The following is a 14,439-nucleotide window of genomic DNA, read 5'->3' as shown; positions in this document are numbered from 1 at the left end:
GTAGAGGCAGAGGCAACAACAGTTCCCGTTCCTCTGCCGCCAACAAACAGTGACTCCCTGTCACTGCCCCCCGACCATCCAACACCTGTCGGGGGGAGACTCCAACAGTTCCTGCCCGTCTGGAAGTCCATCACCACAGACAGGTGGGTCAGGAAACTTATCCAGTTCGGCTATTGTTTGGAGCTGACATCCACCCCACCACCCATGCCCCCAAAACCCCGTCCTATGTCAGCAGAGCACTTGCACTTATTGCAGCAGGAGGTTCTGGTGATGCTGCAAAAAGGCGCAATAGAGCTCGTGCCAGTGGAGGAAGAAGGCACAGGGGTTTATTCCCTGTACTTCTTAATCCCAAAAAAGGACGGCTCACTCAGACCGATTCTAGACCTACGCCCCTTAAACCAGTACATTCTTTCAGAACACTTCCACATGTTGACACTGCAGCAGGTTCTTCCCTTGTTACAACAGGGAGACTTCCTCGCAACCTTGGACCTCAAGGATGCTTACTTTCACATACCACTCCACCCATCCCACAGAAAGTACCTCCGGTTCACCATCCAAAACAGGCATTACCAGTTCAAGGTACTCCCCTTCGGAGTGACCACTGCTCCCAGAGTGTTCACAAAATGTCTGGCGACAGTGGCGGCACACCTCCGGAGACAGAGTATACATGTCTACCCTTATCTGGACGACTGGCTCGTTCAGGCAAAGTCGGCCCAGCAGTGCGCCGCAGATATGTCCCACACCATTCACCTCCTTCACAGTCTAGGATTTACACTGAACTACCCTAAAGTCGCACCTTCAGCTGGCCCATGTGCGGCAGTATTTGGGCGCGACGATCAATACTCTGGCTGCCACAGCTCAGCCAAACCCAGCGAGGATCGACAACATCCAGGCGCTGATCCAAAAGTTCAGACCGCAACACTCACTCCCAGCGAGAGTGTTCATGCAGTTGATAGGCATGATGGCCTCCTGCATCTTCATAGTCCCGCACGCGAGGCTCCATATGCGTCCGCTCCAAGAATGCTTAGCGCATCAGTGGACTCAGGCTCAAGGACAATTAAACGACCTAGTGTTGGTGACGGGTCGGGCATACAGCTCTCTGCATTGGTGGAATCCACACAACCTTTGCAAGGGCCGACCGTTCCAAGAGCCTGTGCCACAGATTACACTAACGACGGACGCATCTCTCCAGGGATGGGGGACTCATGTGCTCCACTACACGGTGCAGGGACTATGGACAACGCAACAAAGGAAGATGCACATCAACTACTTAGAGCTGATGGCAATCTTCATGGCTCTCAAGTCCTTCAAAGTACATCTGTGCAACAAAGTCGTGTTGATCCGGACGGACAACATGACAGCCATGTACTACATTCAAAAGCAGGGAGGTACGCACTCTCCACAGTTGTCTCATCTGGCTCAGAGCATGTGGAAGTGGGCCATTCAGAGGAACATCTTCCTCATGGCGGAACACCTCCCGGGCACAGACAATCAGATGGCGGATCTGCTCAGCAGGTACAGCCACCAGATGCACGAGTGGGAGTTACATCCATCAGTACTCCGCCCGTACTTCCAGCAGTGGGGTCATTCAGAGATAGACCTGTTTGCCACGGAGGAAAACGCAAAATGCCAAAGCTTTACCGCCAGGTTCCCTCACCCACTATCGCAGGGCAATGCGATATGGATGAACTGGTCAGGCAGATTTGCGTACGCTTTTCCCCCAGCGCCTCTCATTCCGCTGGTGGCAAGAAAGCTAAAGCAACACTCGCTGACGCTCATCCTAGTTGCTCCAACGTGGGCGCGACAACCGTGGTACACCACGTTCCTCGAACTCTCCGTGGTACCGCATCAAAGACTGCACCTCACACCCCGGCTCTTAACGCAGAACCGTGGCGACATTCAGCACCCGGATCCGCAGCAGCTCAATCTGGCGATCTGGCTCCTGAGGTCTTAGAGTTTGGCTACCTTGATTTGCCCCCTGAATGCATGGACATCATCCGGGAGGCAAGGAAGCCCACTACCAGAGCTTGCTATGCAGCAAAATGGAAGCGGTTTGTCATCTACTGTACCGAGCACGCTATCAACCCGCTTGATGCATCCATTCCTAATATCATCTGCTATCTGTTGCATCTTTACAAATGCAATCTAGCATACGCTTCCATTCGGATACACTTATCCGCCATAGCGGCTTATCTCCAAAACAGGCAGCGTCTCTCTGTCTTCAGGGTGCCTGCCATTAAAGCATTCCCGGAAGGGCTGAAGCGGGTCATCCCTCCGAGGACCCCGCCAGCTCCTGTGTGGAACCTCAATGTGGTGCTCACCAGATTGATGGGTCCCCCATTTGAACCTCTGCATTCATGTGAGCTTCAGTTCCTCACATGGAAAGTGGCTTTTCTCATTGCCATAACGTCTCTAAGACGTGTTAGTGAGCTACAGGCGCTCACAATCCAAGAGCCATTTATACAAATTCATTCAAACAGGGTGGTGCTGCGCACTAACCCCAAATTTCTCCCGAAGGTGGTGTCGCAGTTTCATGTCAATCAAACCATCGAACTGCCCGCATTCTTTCCAAACCCAGAAACAGTAGCAGAAAGAATGCTCCATACGCTTGATGTCAAAAGTGCGCTTATGTACTATATTGACAGAACACAACCTTTTAGGAAGACACATCAACTCTTTGTTGCCTTCGCAGCCCAGCATAAAGGCAACCCCATTTCCAAAGCAGGAACAGCCAGGTGGATCGTTAAGTGTATTCAGATTTGCTATCAAAAGGCTAAGCGCACTTTAACGGTCCCCCCCAAGGCGCACTCCACACGCAAATTGGGGGCATCCATGGCATTCCTAGGTAACATTCCTTTGGAAGACATTTGTAGGGCAGCCACATGGTCTACACCACATACGTTTACTAAACATTACTGTGTAGATGTGCATTCAAAACAGCAGGCAGCTGTAGGACAGGCTGTTCTTAAAACGCTTTTTCAGACTTCTGCAGCTGGCACGGGCGGCCGCCGTTAATGGAGGGACTGCTATGTATTCTATGCTATAGATATGAATTTAGCAGCCCACATGCCTCGAACTGAATATGCTACTTACCAGTATGCATCTGTTCTTGGCATGTAGGGCTGCTAACATTCATATCGCCCGCCCTCCTCACCGGCGCCCGTAGCGGCTGCAGACTTTTCTTGCATTTCATCTCTAGCATGGCCATCGCTTACACGGTTAAACTCCATCTTTGCCACAATGGCTAAAAACAATCTGGGGATGGAGTCGATGCCCATGCGCACTGTAGTCCAGGGGAGGAGCCACCTATCTCGTGATACTTCGAAGACTCTTCCAGGACAACAATGTGCAATCATCCGGACCCAACACTAGGCGGCGATCTATGCTATAGATATGAATGTTAGCAGCCCTACATGCCAAGAACAGATGCATACCCTCCCTCCAGCATAAATGTGCTTGGGGCAGCGACCGCGCAGCGGACGCGTGCAGCGGGCGCGCCGGAAGCGCGCCGAAGTCGAGCCAAAGTCCAGCCCGTCTGCGCCCGTCCGCGGCCGGACGGGGCGCGGGGCCATGGACCCTGGCATATCGACTCAAACTACCATAAGGTATGGCAGACATGCTTTGCTTGCACTACAACCTGACACGCTTGCCGCTTGTAAACACTCTATGCCTGCCCAGTCGCTAACAAAATGTATGAGGTGCAGCTTTGAACCCATCTTGCAAGTCCCAGCCACTAGTACGGGTCTTACCATCAAAGCAGCTTTACTTAATTGTAGATCTCTACGCAAGCACGCCCTAGAAATTTTCCATCTACTTGAGGACCAAAACCTTAACATCCTTTTCCTGACGGAAACCTGGCTAGATGATTACTCAGACCCGGACATTATCCAGGCCATGCCCCACGGCTACTCCCTTTCTAGATTGGATAGGAAAGACGGTAGAGGAGGCGGCATTGCCATAGCTACGAAAGCCCCTCTAGTCTGCTCCCTATCGTACATACAGGTTGATCACAGTGAAGCCGGATCTTTTACAATCAACACCGGTCCCAACCATTCTATATCAGGCATCTTGATATATCGACCACCTGGTAGACTGTATGACTTCACGGCTACCCTAATGGAAGCTATTACTCATTTAGCACTTAGGAAATCCAGAGTATTAGTGCTAGGAGATCTCAATGCTCATTTTGAAGATCCCTTAGACAAGGACGCTACTGATATTCGAATGGAACTTCTTTCGGTTCAGCTCGAAATAAAAAACAAAGAACCGTCACATCAATTAGGGCATTTATTAGACCCCATCTTTGGGAACTGGCAGGGAGTTTACACCTCAGATCCTATACCCATACCCTGGTCGGATCATTATATCATCCCCATCACGGTTCAACTTGACAAAACCGAGCATTTCCGACATCAATCCCTGCGATATAAACGCAGAAAATGGAAGAACTTTTCATTAGATTCTTTCATTCAAATTGCCCAGGACGAAGGCCTTCCTAAAGGGGACGACTGTGAGGCAGCTAACAAGAACTTAAATAATATCGTCACTAAGGCTCTTGACATTACTGCCCCTAGTCGCACCCTGACCAATGCCAGGAAATCAAAAAAAGCTGCTCCCTGGTTTGGCCAAGCACTGCAAACTCTGAAGACGGCATGTAAAAAACTTGAGAGAGCTTGGCGCCAGAACTTCTGTGCAGATACTAAAATGCAGTATAAAGCAGCACAGAGAGAATACTATAAATCAGTACGTCTGGCCAAGGCAGAACACTATCATACTCGTATCATGGAAGCAGGCAACTCCTCTAGGGAATTGTTTCAGATATATAAAGAAATATCTATAGTGGATGTGACTTCCTCCGCCCAAAATGATTCTGTGGAATCTTGTAATAAAATTGCACAATACTTTTCAGGCAAAATTAATAAAATCTATACAAGTTTCTCCAATCAGCCAGAGCCGGCCACGGACTTTACTGAAAATGACAACCGTGTAAATACACCTGAGTGCCTAAAATCTTTTGAAGTTCCCCCTTATGAAGTCCTGTCTAAATTGTGCAATAAAATCAAATCGGGGTCTCCCCGAGACCCGGCGCCTCCTAAAATCTTAGCTGAAGCTTTCCCTGCATTAGAACCTCACTTCAGACACTTACTGCAGATCTCCTTCTTCACTGCTTGTTTGCCGGCGGAATGGAAACAGGCAGTAGTGTTACCGATTAAAAAAAAGCTGAATATCAGCCAAGACACAATGGATAACCTCCGGCCAATATCCTTGCTACCTTATGTGGCCAAGCTAGCTGAGAAAATTGCCAACAATCAACTCATGGAACACCTTGAGGCCCATAATGTCTTCCATAAGTCCCAGTCGGGGTTCAGATCTGGTTTCTCTACGGAGACAGCTCTCCTGAGGGCCACGGAAACCTTACGAGAGGGAGCAGACGGGGGCAAGACTATGGCCCTCATCATGCTCGATCTCAGTGCCGCGTTTGACACTGTAGCACATTCCATCTTGCTACAGTGTCTAAACAAAGCTGGAGTCACTAATAAGGCACTGGGATGGCTGAAAGCATTTTTTATCAATAGGAGCTTTCAAGTCCAAAGAGGGACTTCCCTCTCAGACAGGGTGCTGCTTGAACAGGGGGTACCTCAGGGCTCGGCCCTGAGTCCCACCCTGTTCAATCTGTACATGGCCCCCCTGGCAGAGGTGGTGCAATCGTTCGGCGTGGAGCTTGTCTCTTACGCCGACGATACGCAACTTTTTATATCTCTGACCCAAGCCCCGTCCATGGAAGCTGATAACTTTAATGCCTGCATGACTAAGCTGGCCACTTGGATGACAGAGCATTGTTTAAAACTGAACGGTACAAAAACGGAGGTCCTCATCATTGGAGGCAATGAGGCCAAATGGACAGCAGAATGGTGGCCCAGTTGCTTGGGTCCTCTGCCTCCTCCTAACCGAGAGGCGAAGAATCTAGGCGTCTGGGTTGACAACAAGCTGTCCTTTGATAGCCACATAAAGAAAACTGTAGGCAAATGCTTTGGGGTGATGAAAACGCTCAATCGCACCCTTGACCTGTTACCTCTTAACTCCTGACGTACCATGATGCAGGCATTAATAACTTCCCGCATTGATTACGGGAATGTACTGCTCCTGGGTACATCGGAGAAAAACATCAAGAAACTACAGGTTCTACAAAATTCGGCAGCACGCCTGGTGTTAAGGCTTCCCCGCAGAGCCCCCTCACGACCCTCTCTGGCAGCCCTCCATTGGCTACCTATTAGTAAGAGGATTGTTTTTAAAGCTATGCTATGGTGCCATAGGATAATCCATCACAGAGCACCGGCCTATATGTCGGATCTGGCATCCTTGTATGAACCCAACAGACCACTCAGATCCAAAGGAATAGGTCTGCTCAGAACTGCCTGCCCCAAAAAAGCTAGAATGGGAGGTAGATCATTCCGCACTTTAGCGGCTAGGCACTGGAACCTCCTGCCTCTGGATACCAGGCTAGAGATTAATGAGTTCTCTTTTAGAAAGAAGTTGAAAACTTGCCTCTTTACTTTGTGATTGAGCTCTCTCTTTCCTTCTAATATGCTCTCTCCACAGCGCGGGGACACGCCGGGAGGCGTCACCAGGCGCTTTACAAACTCCTTTAAATTAAAATTAAATACTGGTAAGTAGCATATTCATTATCTGCTGCCCTTCCAAGCTGCACACATCTAGGGTTAGACTAATGCATTTTAAAGGAATTTACTGCATCCGAGTGGGACGGGTATGCCCAGACGTGGGTCCCGTGCTCTCTATGCCACTGGATTCAAGCTCTCCTGGCTGACGAGGGGTGAAACCATGAAACCGATCCTTGTTTCCGGTCCAGGGAGGACATGGCCTGGCAGTTCGGGCTGGACTGATTCCATTGGGCGCAGGGCCAAGGCTGATTTGCATATGGCTGGCTTCAAACTGGAGTGGCGTGGGGAGCAAAAAAAAGGATGGATTTAGGCCCAGATCTATGTACTGGGGTGAATGTATGACGTTGTTCTGCATTTTGTCCATCAACTGTTGTTTTTGCATTTCTGTAAGTGCATGCATAATTAAATTGTGCTGCATCGCTTCTTCCTCTACGATGCTGCCAGGTTGCTTATTTCCTTCTGCTGGAGGGCTCCTGATTGGGTAGTTCTTTAGTCACATGGTGTGCGGCCTGCCTACAGAGGGATCTGTGGCCTTTGTGTGACTGCTATCAGCAGAGGCAGGCCATTGTATGGAGGGGCCCGCACCGACTTTCCAACACAAAGTAAGGAGAGATTGCCGAGACTCGGCATCTCCATCCATGGCACTGTGCAGGAAGTACCGCATAGCCTTAGGGTGCTGCAGCGCGTCTTGACTCAGGCAGCCCCGCCCCCAAGCAACTCAAGCTGCGGCCGACCGGCAAGGCTTTAAGTGGGCCGGGTCCTGCAGGTGCTCAGCACAGGCAGTCTAAAAAGCAGGTGCTGAGACGAGTACCTATTGGGCTCTCCACTTTTGCCATCACCTTCAGGGTGAAAAAACATCTTAACTCTGCAGCAGTGCCACCTTTCACTGCCTCTGTTGTAACTTCGAAGAGACTCGTAGGTGTTTCATAATATCATCTTTTCAGACCTGAAGCATTTTCAATATCATATATAACAAAGCCATAGTTGTTGCTTATTTATCTTATGCAGCTAACAACCATTGACAAAGCCAATAGTCCTGGCTTTTTGTAGGTATCATGCTAATTGCTAAATTATATATCTGGATACAATGACAGAACCAGCAAAATACCACTCTGGTGGCACACTATGCTAAGTACATGTTTTTAGCTTAGGTGCTTTTAAACCCCACCCTTAATTACATACACCACGCCCCTTTGAGAGACCCCCACCCCCAGTTTTTCATCCCACTCGAAGTTCTGCCGACCAGCATAATCTTCAGGCTCGGGCTTGGCCCTTACTGGTCCTGTCCCCCTTTATCTGCACGCTCAGTGCACGGACACTAGACCGTTCTTACTGTCTGGCTGAGGAGAAGAGATAGAGAAGAGGAAGATAGGAGAATAGGGAGTGGTGAAGAAATGAGGCAAGATCAAATTAGAAAGGAGGACATAGAGATAAAGCTAAAGAAAGAGAAGCAGACGGGAAGAGAGAGGTAAACCTAAAGAAAGGGGAAGGATGGGTAAAGGTGAAAAAAGGGACAGGGAGAGCAAATAGTAAAAAGATGGCACTGAGACAGAGCTACGAAGAGGGACATGCAGACAGAAAAAAATGAATTTGCGAGGGCGTAGAAGGAAGTACAGTAAATAAAAAGAAATAGAGACAGAAGATAATGCAATAAGAAAAGAAGGATGGAGAACCCGATAAAAGAGAGAGTATATCTGGGCGGCTGGTGCATTTGTGACACAAGCGCTTCACTTGACTCTAGCTGAGACTGCTGCATGGTCACAAGGGCGGGGCCGCGGGGACAGCGTCACTCACAGAATTGTCTGCTGCAGCCTGCCATGACAGAGAGGAGAGGAGCGGGAGATAGGTAAGGAGGGATAGAGGGAGTACGGGAAAAGAGGTGAGAAAGAGGGATAGAGAAGAAATAAGGGAGAGATAGAGGGAGGATGCAAGGGAAAAAAATAAAGGATGTGACCTGGTGGTAGGAATCAGAGGACAGCGCCTTCCACAGAGCGGATGCTGCCAGCTGTATAGGAATGTCTGACCCCCACCTGCATATAAAAAATCCCACTACCACTTGAGAGCAGGTCAGCGTCATCACAGGGCCCTACACTCCCCGTCGGCTATCACCTAAAATGTAATCCCATGCGAACATTAGTGCCTACAAGTGATTTTTAACTGATAACAACAACAGCTGACGCTTAATTATACAAAGATGACATTGCAACTAAACACATCATAGCAGGTTGTTAGTGAAAGGTGATTTGGTGCTATAGTAGTCCACCCAGGCACAGGCATTGCTCCTTACCCATACATTTTGCCAGCCATCAGCCAATATTAAAATTTAATCTCTAAGTTCCAGAATGCTGTATAGTATTTGCTAGTAAACCAGTATTGACTGAGGTTAGGTGACGTGATGATGTGCAGGTAATATTACTGGTAGCTATATTGAACGGTAGCGCCTTATGGTCCGATCCTATGTCACAGCCAGCAGCTGCTGCAACCAAGCTTCAAAATACTTGCTCTACGATAAGCAAACGTTTCTAGGGTGACGTTTCTAGGATGACGCTTCTAGGGTGATCATGTTAGAAAAGAGAATCGTTTTGTTCCTTGTGGTACCATGTGCTGCATACTGTACTGTAAAAGAGAATCATGTTAGTGAGAGTAAATAAGCAACGAGGAGTGTTGTGGGTGTATTAAGTCAATTCAGTATATTGGCTAATTTATTAAATGCATATAATTAAATTGACAGAACTGCTTGGTTCTTCTCGTGTCAAAGCCCCATTCACTGTGTCACACGCAATGAAATGTCATACATAATCACCCAGAAAACATGTAAATGTCACACTTAAGCAATCTGAAAACTTTGAAGCTATATCAATAACAAACATATTCGGCAGAGGGAGATGAGGGCGAGGGAGCAAGAAGGCTGCTCTTTTACTTCAGCCCCGAGGCACAGCCTCAAGGAGGGTATCTTTAGAGCTGCCGTACTTCAAGCGAGCAGCAGAGGGCACCAAAACCTCGACGTTGAGCTACCGCCACTGCAGCAAAGGTGCTGGGACTGAAACATGGACGAAGTGTTTTCTGAGAGGGGAGGGGGAAGACGAAAACAGGCGTAGGCAAGAGGGGTAGGAAGTTAGATAATACTGGGACAAGAGCAGTTAGACGTGCACGGGGTGGCCTTCGGTATGTGTGTGTCTATATTCGAACGGAAACGCAGGCGAGGCGAGCCACAGCAGACAACGGATGACCTGAAGGAACGGGGAGGCCAGTGCAAAGTCCCCTTGCTGGGGGCCATGGATGGATAGGAAAAGGAGAGTGGGGGTGCGGGTGCCCATGCACAGAAGGGCGAGGCCTGCAGTACACAGTCAACACAGCGCTCTCGGGGTACTTAGAGGGCTGTGATGTCCAAGGGGAGTTGGTTAGAACACAGAGGAGGTTCGAGGCTCAGAGATGGGTCATCAGCATGGACGCAGCTTTTGTTGATAGTGCTTAAGAGAGAATTTGGGTCACAGGCAATGGTCATGGAGCAGGGAGAGGTGTGCCACAAGGTGAGAAGAGCTACAGGAGGGCATCTGAATATTACAAGTGCTGATGCCCAGCAGTGGAGCTTTAAAGAGACACTTGCTTGTGAATATAAGGTGCTGTAGTCTGGCAAGGAAATATTGTGTATTTATAACCTGTCTCTATTTCTTTTATCAGATTTGTCAGATTAACTTGGAAGGGAAAACATTTTACTCCAAGAAGGACAAGCCTCTTTGCAAGACCCACGCCTTCTCCCCTGTCTGAGAATCACACAGTTTCCTGAAGCTAGAGTCACACCTTCACCCCGCACAAGTCATGAGTTCTGCATGTGTGATCTACAAGACGATTGTTTCTCTTCCAGGAACAATGAGAGTTGCATCTTGTATCTCCCAGCAAGAGAAATGCATTTACATTCGCCCAAGAGCAACGCAGTTTCCCCGCATCAACTGTGAGAACCACGTCTTCTAAGCATTGGATTGCAACATCTGTGAACTGCAGGAGCCACACCTCCCACTGTGAGTGTGCCACAACTACACCAGCAAACGAGCCTTGGAAGAAGGCCATCACCCAGGGTGTGCTGCACACCTTCTGGCCGAGGGAGCTCTGAAGCGGCCTCTTCTAGTGATTGTTTCTCACTTCTCGCTGTGGGGACTGCACATCCTCCCCTATGCACAAGCCACACCTTTGCACACGAGAGACCCTCAGCTGCCTGTGCGAGCTCTGAGGCCCGCCTTTCCCTGTAGGCACCCGGCCTTCACTGTGTGGGAAGCAATCCTTCCCTGTGCGAATCCACGCCATGACCCTGTCAAAAGACTTTTTCCTGTGCAAGGTGAGAACCTCTGCTCCAGAGCTTCTCTCCAAGAAAGACTTCATTTTCTCCATGGTGTGTGCCAAGCCTAATGTTTATGGCCCTCATATTTGCTTCCTGAGCACCAATCAGGGGAGCGGCAAAGCTTGGGAGAAGCTCCAAACTATCCTCAGTGTGTCTCCTCCTTGTAGCACTGACGGCTGGAGAAACATACATTTGTACTCACATGCTTGCTGCTTGGTTTGCATGTAATGGATATTTTATATGTTTTTTTAAATTTTATAAATATATTTGTCTGTTATGTGTTTGAAGATATTTGTGCAAGTGTGTCAGAGTCCAATATCTGGTTCACACCTACTCGCAGGGTGCGACAATTGTGACTGAGTTACTCAAACACCATATGTAGCTTTTAAAGCTAGAACCCAAAATACAGGAAAAGTTGGACTTTACTTTGTGCTGCAAAAATGAACAATAAGTGGCTACCTCAATGGCTAGGAGCAGTATTAATCTCTAAGAAAGCCTACGTCGTGCCAAGACTTTCCATATAGCTGAGTTTCGTGCTCTTACATTGGGTTCTTCCACTATGGGAACATCATTCAGTGAATGTAAATTACTCCGAGAAGGGCGAATTCCCTAGGTCATTTTGTCATCCTTTGCAGTGGCTCTCTTCGAATCTTATACCACCACCTGACACCTCTGTCAGCGATGGTCGAGTGTTCCTCTGGAGAAAGAGGCCATTAGAAGAGCACCCCAGGGAAGGCAATGACCTGTAAAATAAAAAGAAAACAAGGCCCCTTAAAACTCTGGTATCAGTAATCATCTTTCCTGTAGCAAGAATGGTAAAGAGAAACATAGGTCTCTGCCCATGCTCTGACATTGCCATGACTCAGCCATCGGACAACCCAATGTGGTTGGTGGCTGTTAGCTTCGAGCCATCACAACAGTGCAGAACTCTTGTTGTTTGTGTCTAAGCACAATGGTGAGTGTTGGGGTTACAAACACTTCCCCCAGATTTGCTTCAGCTGCTGGTTCCAGAGCGTTTGATCTTAGACGACCAAGATCTCCTCTGAAAGCCTTGATGTCCTGGTGGCCCACAACCCCCCGAAACATGTCTCGGTACGGTACAGGAACACATTATTGAGATGCAGTCTCTGGTCACCGAATAACAACATCATCCACTTACTTGCTCCATATATGAATTAATGGCCTATTTTAAGTGTTTTAAAGTCATGGGCCTACAGGGACATAAGTATACACGATTTAACAGCTATAGGCTATTAAAGAAACAGGCTGGGGGAGTCAGTCTAGCCCTTTAATGATTCTACCATGTGCTGCCTTGCTGAGCTTCTCCACTTTTTGCCAGTGCGCCAAGGTACATGACCAGACCAGAACCGAAAATACGTTCTCCCCAGTCTCATGTAGAAGCACATGGCCTCTTGTGAGCTCAAGACGGCCATTTACAGAACTCCCTGAAATGGTCTTTCGAGTTACTATAACATTGATAAGGAATGTAAGAGAATTCCACATCCTCTGTGTTATCAAACCCTACCCCTTGTTTCATTGCTATAGGACTAGGCGATACAACACCGATCCACTACTCCCCTAGAGTGCTGGGCTGTAAGAATGGTGTTGGGAATCACATACCAGATAGGGTGGGGGATTAGGTATTGGTGGGAGGGAGCAATGAATGGAGTCAACTTACTAAGTACCTGTAAACAGTCTCACTGCAAGGGACCAAAAGGATGCACAGAGATGCTGAGGTATTAAGGTTGTGGCGAGCAAATTCACTATAATTCTGTCCCAAAAGTTGTCATTTAAATCCCTCTAACTGAAAGAATCTGGGGCCATATTATCAAGAAAGGGCGATACATTATCGCCGCTTTTATCGGCAGGGGCAGGATGGGCTTGATAATAGGCCCTTATGAATTCCCATAGAAGCCCAGGTTAACACCAGAACCTGGGCTGCTATGGGAATTCACAAGGGCATATTATCAAGCACATTATCGCCGCTTTAGCGCAGTTTCCTGCCGGTAAAAGCGGCGATAATGTATCGCCCTTTCTTGATAATATGGCCCCTGCTTTTCAGCATGAATCTATTGAAGATCCACATGAGGTGCGTGTGTGTGTTTGCACTTCAGTTTGCTTTTTTCCACAATTGGTTCCAGAAATACGTGTGCTACTGAAAAAAATGCAGCATTTCGTAACTAATTCGAGTGCTGAAAGAACAGAATGAATAATAGTGATGACTTGTCAGACTACAAGTATCCATGTAATATGAGAATTAAGTAACTTTTTTTAGCTTCAAGAACTTTCTCAGTGTTCTCTGTGTTATGATGAGAAAAACTTAATTTAAGTTTTGACAAGTGTGTAGTATTATTTGTCTTACCTGAGATCACCTCATGTGTCGGGTTTTTATTTGATCAGATAATAAATTCAGAGAGAACAGCTTTGACTAGCTTATGCTAATGCAGCACGTGATCCAACTTCTCTGCAAATCACTCTACTATCAAACAATCTGTGTCTTCAGGAACTCCAAAAATACTGATTTTGAGGAAGGAAGGACAAATCTTTGATTTTACAAAAGTGAGTTCTTGCAGCTGTTTTGTTAGTTAAAAGGACCTTGGAGTTAAGTAAGGACGATTTCAGTGGAAAAGATACACTTCACAAAAGTAAAGACTGAAATTCTTAGACAAAAGTGGACCGCATGCTACAGCCATCAGCAGAGTTACATCCAGCGAAATTAATGACATGAACCATGAAACTTCCTCATTGACCGCACCTGGAAACTGGAGAACTATGGGATAAAAAAATCAAAATCAAATTGCTCTAACTTTTGGCATGGAGGATTGAACCTGGAATGTTGATGCAGATATTTTTATGCCAGTCTTTATTATTAGCCAAATACTGAGAATACCTTCTGAAGAACCCTAGAATATTTCACCACTGCCTCAAAAAATGAGAATGCTGGAAAAAATACTATGCTGAACACAGATTTTGGAACTGTGGATACACAGAATCCCAGTGGATTTTATACCAGACATTAGATTTATAAGAGAATCTGGGAACTGATAGTTTTGAAAAGAAAACTTGAGAAGATTGGAGTCGAGTCTTGACTTTAGTGGGGTATAGATTTGCATCCTTACGAAGAATCCACTGTTGCTAATATAACTCTCAACAAATGCGGTCATATAGGTGTCAGCTGAGGTATATGGGGTTAATTTCAAGAAAAAGGTGCTTAATGCTTCTTACTTAAGCCATTAACACCTCCCTAAAAACGAATCAGTATCTTTCTAATAAGTGCAAGGATCTACCACGTGCCAAGAAATGCTTTATTCATCCAGTAGCGGTACGATTACTCACAGTAAATTCTGGAACGATAAATTCCTAAAGGAGGATACTTTTGGGGCAAGACAGGGCCAAGAAGCAGAAATAACATGTCAGGTGATA

General features: G+C 47.3%; 1 protein-coding gene across 1 annotated transcript in view; it reads left to right on the top strand.

Annotated features, from left to right (window-relative positions):
- The window catches only part of PDLIM7 (PDZ and LIM domain 7), a 138,516-nt gene extending 127,225 nt beyond the window's left edge, over positions 1-11,291 (top strand). Inside the window, exon 14 of the mRNA XM_078653207.1 lies at positions 10,362-11,291. Coding sequence (XP_078509333.1) covers positions 10,362-10,448 — 87 coding nt within the window. The 3' untranslated portion in view covers positions 10,449-11,291. The remainder of the gene's footprint in view (positions 1-10,361) is intronic.
- The last annotated feature ends 3,148 nt before the right edge of the window (positions 11,292-14,439 follow it).

This window comes from Lissotriton helveticus, chromosome 7 (genome assembly GCF_964261635.1).
Source record: "Lissotriton helveticus chromosome 7, aLisHel1.1, whole genome shotgun sequence".
NCBI lineage: Eukaryota > Metazoa > Chordata > Amphibia > Caudata > Salamandridae > Lissotriton > Lissotriton helveticus.
The sequence above is the reverse complement of the archived record's forward strand: the minus strand, read 5'-3'. Positions and strand labels throughout refer to the sequence as shown.